General features: G+C 38.3%; 1 protein-coding gene across 1 annotated transcript in view; it reads right to left on the bottom strand.

Moving 5' to 3' along the window:
- Positions 1–3,339: 3,339 nt before the first annotated feature.
- creb3l2 (cAMP responsive element binding protein 3-like 2) overlaps positions 3,340–9,298 on the bottom strand; it is a 74,186-nt gene continuing 68,227 nt past the window's right edge. The window contains 1 exon segment of the mRNA XM_063058281.1: positions 3,340–8,947. Within this exon segment, the coding sequence (XP_062914351.1) occupies positions 8,878–8,947 (70 nt within the window). The 3' untranslated portion in view covers positions 3,340–8,877.

Here is a 9,298-nt window from a genome sequence, read left to right as displayed (position 1 = left end):
ACTGGAAAGGAAGGAGGCAGAAGACTGAGTAAGAAGTTGGGGGAAGGGAAGGAGTACAATGTGACAGGTGATAGATGAGACCAGGTGAGGGGGAAGTTGGGTAGGTGGACGGGGGCGGGTGGATGAAGTAAGCTGGAAGATGATAGGTGGAAAATTAAAGGACTAAAGAAAAAAGAACCTAACAGGAGAGGAGAGTGGACCATGGAAGAAAGGGAAGGAGGAGGGGAACCAGAGGAAGAAGATGGGAAAGTGAGGATAGGGGGCGAGAAGGTAACCAGAAATCATTCATTCGTTATATGCTGTGTCATATGGCATGGGCAATCATGGTCCTTCCTTGACCATGATTGTTCTTTTCTACAGAAGAGGTTTGCCTTTGCCTTCTTCTGGGCAATATCTTTACAAGACAGGTGACGCCTGCCATTATCAATACTGTTCAGAGATTGTCTGCCTGGCATCAGTGGTTGCATAACCAGGACTTGTGATATGCACCACCTGCTCCTGTGGCTTCACATAACCCATATGGGGGCTAAGCAGCTTCTACACCTTGCCCAAGGGCGACCTGCGGAAGGAGGAAAAGACCTTACACCTCCTTCAGAAGAGATGTATCTCCATCTGCCTCCCAACCAGAATGAGAGAGGTGGAGGGGGGAGTAATTATCGGAAGTTAGAGAAATAGATGTTTATGCCTTTAGTTGGAGCTACCCAGATGCAATATAAGGTGTTGCTCCTCCAGCCTGTGTTTGGTCTCACCGTGGCATGGGAAGATAGGTCAGAATGAGAGTGGGAAGTTGAATTGAAATGGGTAGCCAATGGGAAACCCTGCCCTTTGCATACAGGAATACAAAATTATGAATGGTGTAGACAAGGTAGATGATAAAAATAGTTTTTCCATATTAGAGGCATCAATGGGTACAGGTTAAGGGTGAGAATTAGGAGGTTTAGGGAGGATCCGAGAAGACCATAGGACACAGGAGCAGAGTTAGACCAATTGAGACTCCTTCACCATTCCATCATGGCTGATTTATTATCCCTCTCAACCCCATTCTTCTGCTTTCTCCCCTTAACCTTTGATCCCTGACTAAACTAGAACCTATCAACCTCCGTTTTATATATACTCAATAACTCTACAGCCACCCCCTGGCTAAACAAGTTTTTCCTCATCTTGATTCTAAATGGATGACCTTCTATCCTGAAGCTGTGTCCTCTGGTCCTAGACTCACCCACTATTGGAAACACCCTCTCCACACTCTATCTAGGCCTTTCAATATTCAATAGGTTTCTCTGAGATCTCCCCTCATTCTTCTAAATTCCAGTGAGTACAGGCCCAGAGCCATAAAATGCTCCTCACACATCAACCCTTTCATTCCCAGTATCATTCTCGTGAACCCCCTCTGGACCCTTTCCAATGCCAGCATATCTTTCCTTAGATAAGGGGCCAAAAACTGCTCATAATACTCCAGTTGCAGTCTGACCAATGCCTTATAGACCCTCAGTATTACATCCTTGCTCTTATGTTTTAGTTTGTCTGAAATAAATGCTAAACACAACATTTGCTTTCCTTAAGGTTTTCCTAAAGTTAACCTTTAGAGAAACTTGCACAAGGACTCCCAAGTCCCTCTGCACTTTTTATTTTGAATTTCCTGCCCATTTAGAAAACAGTCTGCACCTTTTTTCTTTCTACCAAAGTGCATGACCATACATTTCCCTACATTATATTCCATCTGCCACTTTGCCTATTCTCCCAATCTAAGTCCTTCAGCAGACTCTCTGCTTCCTCAAAACTATCTGCCTCTCCACCTATCCTTGTATCTCCCGCAAACTTGGCCACAAAGCCATCACTATGGCTATCCAAATCACTGACACACAACATGAAAAGAAGCAACACCAACACCTGCGCCAGACCACTAATCACCAGCAACCAACCAGAAAAGGCTCCCTTTTTTTTCCCCACTCTTTGCCTCCTGCCAGTCAGCTAATGGTCTATCCATGCTAGTATCTTTCCTGTAATACCATGGGCTCTTATCTTGTGAAGCAGCCTAATGTGCGGCACCTTGTCAAAGACCTTCTTAAAAATCCAAGTGAACTACATTCAGTGACTCTCCTTTATCTATCCTGCCTGTTATTTCCTTACAGAATTCCAATATATTTATTAGGCAAGATTTCTCCTTAGGGAAACCTTGCTGACATTGGCCTACTTTATCATGCATCTCCAAGTACCCCAGAACTTCATCCTTAATAATGGGCTCCAACATCTTCCCAACTACTGAAGTCAGGCAAACCGTCCTATAACTTACTTTCTTCTGCCTTCCTCCTTTTTAAAAGGATATTTGCAATTTTCCTGTCCTGCAGCATCAAGATTCTAGTGGTTCTTGAAAGATCATTACTAATGCCTCCACAATCTCATTAGCTACCTCTTTCAGTATCTTGGGGTGTACACCATCTGGTCCAGCTGAATTATCTACCATCAGGCCTTTCAGCTTCCCAAGCACCTTCTCCTTAGTAATAACTACACTCACTTCTGACCTGACACTCCTGAATTTCTGGCATACTGCTAGTATCTTCCACCGTGAAGACTTACACAAAATATTAAGTTTGGCTGCCATTTCTTTCAGGAGTCCAATATCTATTCTTGACTCTTTTACTCTTTATATATCTGGGGGAAAAAACTTTTGGTATCCTCTTTTATACTAGTGGCTAACTTACCTTCATATTTTCTTTTCTTTCCTTATAGCTTTTAATTGCCTTCTGTTGGTTCTTAAAAACTTCCCATTCCTAACTTCCCTCTAATCATTGTTATATTACATACCCTCTCCTTTGATTTTATGCTGTCTTTGACTTCCCCTTGTCACTCACAGTTGCCTCATCCTCCCATCTTCATCATGGAGATGTATCTATCCTGTCCCTCCCGAATTGCTCCCCAAAAAACTCCAGCCATTGCAGTTCTGCTGTCATCCCTGATAGAGTCTCCTTCCAATCAACTTTGGCCACTTCCCCTCTCATGCCTCTGTAATTCCCTTTACACCACTGTAATACAGATACCTCTGACTTTATCTTCTACCTCTCAAACTGCAGGGTGAATTCTATCATATTATGATCACTGGCTCCCACCATCCCCTCTGCCAACTCCAACAGAGAGGGCAATAGGAATTTAGAACAAGCTGTTTGGAGGAGGTGGAGGTAAAGTCTCTCAATCACCCAGATTAGGCAACAGCCCTAACATGGGTAAATGGTGTTAATGTAGGTAGGTAATGGGCAGTAGACTATTTTTTGTGTTGTACGACTCCATATTAGCTGTAGCACTTTGGTAAATTACAGAAAAAAAAATCAAGGTAAGTGATGGTCTTATAAAGTTTATTTTACTACTGAAAATATTTATTTGCAATGGACAGAAGCATACCATACAATTTATATGTATAAAGACAGTCATTATTAATGGAAAAAAAGTTTCTGTATAGAATAAAATATAAACTTTTCTACTCCAGAAAGTCAGGAATAATGCTTGATGCATTCTGATAAGCACTCCACATACATCATATCAAGAGACATAAAAAATGGATATTAAAAAATTATACATGTTCAGCTAGTCAGGCAATGTGGTGGAGTTCAATACTGGTTCATCTCTTCCTCTGAAATTCTAAACCATCACAACAGGCTGGTCCCATCTTGGATTACCAGTAACTGTCGACCCAATACACTTACACTGCTGTTCTACTGTTTATTTGACTTATGTTGCCAGTATTCATTTAAGTAAATTGAGGATTTACAGTTTAAATATAATCAAATGTTAGAGCAGGATCATAGCTAATAACGTCTTTGCATATAATTGAACTATAGTTTTGGGTGTAGACGAAAGTCTCAGTACTGAGTTAGCATGGTGTCGTAGCACGTAATCCACTTGAATGTGCAGATTATCAGTTGTGAACAAATTGCACTCCTTGCATGCTTATGGATGAACACCGAAAATTGTCATATCATTGAGATGCCTGGAAAGTATGAATGAAATTTCAAGGAGTTGCAGCTTTGTAGAACACACGAGCAGCTGAGAAAGGGAACGGCAAGCTCTCAAATTAAACAAACATTTCCATTTTAATCCTGTCAATATTTAGTATTTTGGTTATAATGTAGTGACTCAGTGCATGCTCAGAACATTCTTGTGAAAAAAATGATTAAAACTTTTGTGCTTTTTAAACATGTATTATTGTGAAATGTTTGATCGTGTTGAAGTCATTGTGAAGAAATAATTTCTTCCATCCTAACACATGTAGTGTATGTCAATGGCAGCAGTGTGTATTCATGGGTTACAAAGAACAAACGCAAGGGAACTATAAATAAAAGCAGAAGACAATGGTTGAACAATCATATTTATCTGCTGGTGATCAATGGTGCATGTGTTATGTTTTTGCTTTATCTATTTGACTACTGAAGTAAACTGCTGATGTACTAATTTTTTGGCTAATGCACTTATGGTTAAGATACATTTGGTGGTTTGGAGCATTTACAAAGAAAATGAGTAGTAAAGAGATCAAGAACTAATCTAAAAAAATTAGATATCCAGGGTGGAGACCTACACATATAATTTTAGATGAGTTTAACATAGTAAACAGTTCCATGCACTCCAGTATAAAAAAAACATCTTTCAATCTCTTTCAGGAGAGGCTCTGCTTAAAGTATAGTAATATTTCAGTAAATAATTCTAGACATTCCTTTTAAGGCATAACTTTCAATGATATTTCTTTGAGGGCTTCATTCTTCTCACAAGATCTGCACAATTCATCAATAAATTTGGGATTTTCTTTTTCTTAAATCTACCTGGCAGAGAAGTACTAAAAACATTTCACTGTGTACAGTATACATTTCATAATTTAAAATCCATTAAAAATTGTAAGATACTGTGACTTCTGTTATTAACAGTCCTAAAAAAAAAAGCAAGCTGAATGAGCCTTTTACCCAACTCTGACACTTTAAAATCTGTAGAACCAGCTTCAGCAGATGAGCATTCCAGAATTTATCTTTGTTAGCAAGTTTATTAGAGCATTTTAAGTGGAACAGGGAGGGTAACTGATTCAAAAACCATGTAGTACATTAGGCACCACAGAGGTACAAGATTTACTGATTCGATTTGACACAGTGCCCAGACAACATTAAAGTTGTAAGGAATAGGAGACCCAGAAAAAGACAAAGGTTAGATGCTTTCAAGCCTTCCACGTCATGGATTAGATGAATAGCTCAACAAGTACGAGATCCTCAAAGGGATCAACATAGTAAAGTAAAAGTGTGTGTGAAAAGAAGCAGTGAGGTGAGAGAGGCAGCTTTTAGCTACCAGTTCTGAATGCCTTAAAGAAAAAGAGAAATATTAAAATCAAAGACCACAGCAGTGTAGATAAAAATAAGCAAACTTGTAATGGGGTGAAATGATCAGATTTTTCTTGTACATTGTCATAGAGCATGAGAGAGGTGCACTGAGTCATTTCAGAAATAGAAACAGTACCAGCAATTCACTTTTCCCCAATAACCAAGACTAACTGTCTGGGAGAGCTTAGAGTCAAGGTTAGAGAGGACAAGGTGGCCAAAATATTAAACAATAGAATACAAAGAATAGATATGTCACCCCATCATAATACGGAAGATAAAACTGTAATATCACTAAATCCTAATAGTTCAGCACCTGACTCATTCATTAGTTTGGAGTGTACATAGGGTGCATGGCAGTGTTGGGGTCTGGACTATGAACAGTTGTGCAGCTGGAACCAGATCTGGAACTAAGGTAGGTTTGACAGTGGAGCAGGGTCCAGAGTGTCTTTATATCTCCTGCTCCCTTTACATTCAACAGATTCACTGGAAAATACTACACAAGCATTTAACATGTAACAGAAACAAAATGTTGTGCTATAACATCCAATAGTCTGAAATTCTGCTTGTCTGGCACCAGTGTTCCAAGGGTGCCAGATTATTGGAGTTTATAAATAAGATTTTCCTGGTCAGTACCATTCAATCCAAATTGATGCTTATCAGAATCAGAATTAGGTGAACTCTTCAGGAGAAACTAATAATGTTTTCATTCAAATGTTTTTGTTTTAATTTACTGAAGATCACCAATTAAGGACTAAAATATCATTCATTTTGTGTTGGTTCAACTCAACTATAGGCAAGGTAAAAGCAGTAGAAAGAAGCAACTGACCAAAGCAAGGTCCTGATATTCGAATGAAAGAAGCCAGAAGTTGATTTGGTGTATAACCAGCTTTTTCCAATTTCTACTAACTCTGATTTTTTAAACAGGGAAAATATAACTGCAAACGTAAAATGGTCCATGAAAATATGTGCAAATGAGCATATTTCTGAAAACTGGCCATCAAACTTGGAGCAGATTTCTTCAGCACTTGTTTTTTTTTACATGCATTGACATGGATATAAAGAACAAAACAAAATCTCTTTGACCATTCTGGCTAACTACAGAGATTAAAATCGGTAAATTTCATCTAATGCTACTGACGTAAAATCATTAAAACTTGAAAAAAAATCTCTTTGGAATCAAGACAGCTTTATGATGATACTCATGGCAGGATTTAAATGCTATTGGAAGAGTGAATCAAATCAACCATCAACAACCACCTTGGCAATGCAGTAACAAAGCCAGGGACAGGCACACAGTGGGAAGATCAGCAATTATCTACGCATGGCATTCATCGATTAAACTTCTGCAGCATCCCAACGCACATATGATGATTCCTAAGTCTTGGTTCCAGTCAGGCTGCTGCTAAGTTTGTTACATCGTTGAGTACACTTTGCCTTTATGGAAAGTCAGTGCACCATAACAGACAAAACACAATTCTAATTTCTCAACATCTTACAGTGCTGACCAGTCACCAGAGGTTATGTGGGCAAGAAAATAATTGATCCGGTTAAAATTCACGTATTGTGCTTTCCTACATTGAGAATAGGGGATAAATTGACCCTACTAAAATAATTTTGGAAGAGTAAAGTATGATATTATTGGGGACTTTTGGTTGCTAATGTACAAACGTTTGTACGTGGACTGATTGAAAATCTTCATGTTCACTCTTTTACTTGAAGTTCATTTTCATTTAACTAGTATAGCTGATGAACTCATTTATCAGCCAAAGCATTTTAGGTGGAAGATTAAGACCACCACTAAATTCTGCTTTTTAAATCGCTCACTTCCATTTTGCCAAATATCATTCATTAATAAAAAAGCAAGTCTACCACTTAGTAACAACTAAATAAATAGGTATAATTAATTAAAAGTTGGGTTCATAATTTTGAACGGATGGGAGGTCAGAATATTTCCATAGTGTTATGGATAGGAGGCAAAGTTGTCACTGATAGTGCTTCAAGTGTGTCATAACTCACTGGTATCTTTGAATGGCAGGAATGATTTGCAGAACGTTACAGCACAGAAGCTATTTGGGCCCATTGTGTGTGAGATATGTTCTCTTTGGTCAAGCACTGGCACTATGCTCAAACCATAGGCAGGGAGACCATTCCTCCAGCAAAAAAAATCACAAGTATCAGAGGTTTTCCAATGCTTTACTGAATTACAGGTCAAGTCTTTGCCTGGTAGCGACAGGTTACTTTAAAGGAACAGTGGGGCACACAATAGTAAAGCTCCAGGAAATCTGGACAACAAAACTTAACATCAGATCTTTCAGAAAAGACTAGATCTGAATAAAAAAAATACAAACTTGTTTCCAGATCTTTACTTATAAAAATATAAAATGCAAGTCATGGTAAAAAAAAATTGCTAAAACCCAAAAGGAGATTAAAGCTAAATAGCAACCGAACTACCAAAGGTTATTTAAATTCTGCCAGCTGTAGAAGACAACGGGTTACACTTACTGCCCGGCAGTAGAGAAAGGCGATGTAGAATCAATACTTAGAGATCACGAAAGGTAGTGAAGCTGAACCAACCTCCAAAGGGCTCATTAGTGGAGAATATCGTGATTAGTGAGATCAAGTGTTTCTCCTGATGAGGGGAATAATTTAGAAGATATGCTGATAGTTCTCGTTTTAGGGATGAAATTGGTAGGGAGTTTTCTATCCCCGCTGTCGAATTTATGCAAGAGGCAGGAAACAATTAATCACACTAAGTTCAGTAATTTGATGATAAGGTTGTTGATCTTCTTGTGAAGGGGTAAAGCAAGACTTGGAAGGTGGTGGTGCCTGACAGGTGAGAAATGGTAGGGGAATTCAATTGGAGCCTGTTGCAGGGCTAATATCCAAATTGACTTCACTTTTTGATAATGACAAAAGTTTTCACTTACATAAAAGAATAAATAAAGCAAATAAGAGAACAAAAATTAAAAAAACACTGTGGATGCTGGAAATCCTTAAAAAAAAAATAAACAGCAGGTCAGCCAGCACCCACAGAGAGGACAAAAAAATCATCAAACAAAAGAACCAAAAACTGTTGGAAAATAAACAAGTTTTAGGAGATAAAACTTGTTTATTGCATTTTCAGTCCTTATAAGAGGTTACTGATAAGTTAACTTCCTTTCTCCTTAGAAAGAACAAATCAAGACAAATTGACAGTGCACTTATCAATTAACTGAAACTCTACCTAATCTCTTCTGCGGGTTCTGATGTTGATATCTTAAGTACCTTTTAGTAAATGGTTTGCTGCACTCAGCCTGTGATATAAAGAGCTATCAATGCAAGAAAGATGTATGTTGTGACTCAAGATTTCTGACACATACAGATATTAATTTATATAAATTAATAAACAAGCTTGCATCAAGTAGAACAGAAAATAATGCACTAAGATTCTGATCTTCTCCTGGAAGGTTGATGGGTAGTCCGAGTTGGGTATTATAAAAAGGGATTGCTTCCATTGGACATCAGGATTGAAGCCATGTTATAGTTCTTATGATGTTGTGTTGACTCTTCTGTCAATTTCCACAGCAGTTCCATTAATCCCTACACTGGGAAGGCCCCTAAAATGATGTAAAGTAATAAATTAACACACAAACATGGGAAAAGAAAAAGTATTATCAGATAAAAGTTACATGAAGTCAATGAATTATCATGAACAAAGAACTTCCAGTTTGCAAGGCAGAAAGAATTTATTAAAATTTATTTTGCAATCACATCTCTGAAAAATGATGTGACCGTACTCTACCATCACACTGTTCTTGGAAGGGTCATCAGTCCTCATGATGTTTTTGTCTACGCTGGCACTGGCTATGCACAAATTTAGCTGTTTTGTGTCAAGGAACTGAGGTGTAAACCAATTCTGAACAGAACAGTTCCAGAAGTTGGACAAACCACAACTGTGCCAAATTGTA

This window comes from Mobula hypostoma, chromosome 9 (assembly GCF_963921235.1).
Source record: "Mobula hypostoma chromosome 9, sMobHyp1.1, whole genome shotgun sequence".
In the NCBI taxonomy this organism is placed as follows: Eukaryota; Metazoa; Chordata; class Chondrichthyes; order Myliobatiformes; family Myliobatidae; genus Mobula; species Mobula hypostoma.
The sequence above is the reverse complement of the archived record's forward strand: the minus strand, read 5'-3'. Positions and strand labels throughout refer to the sequence as shown.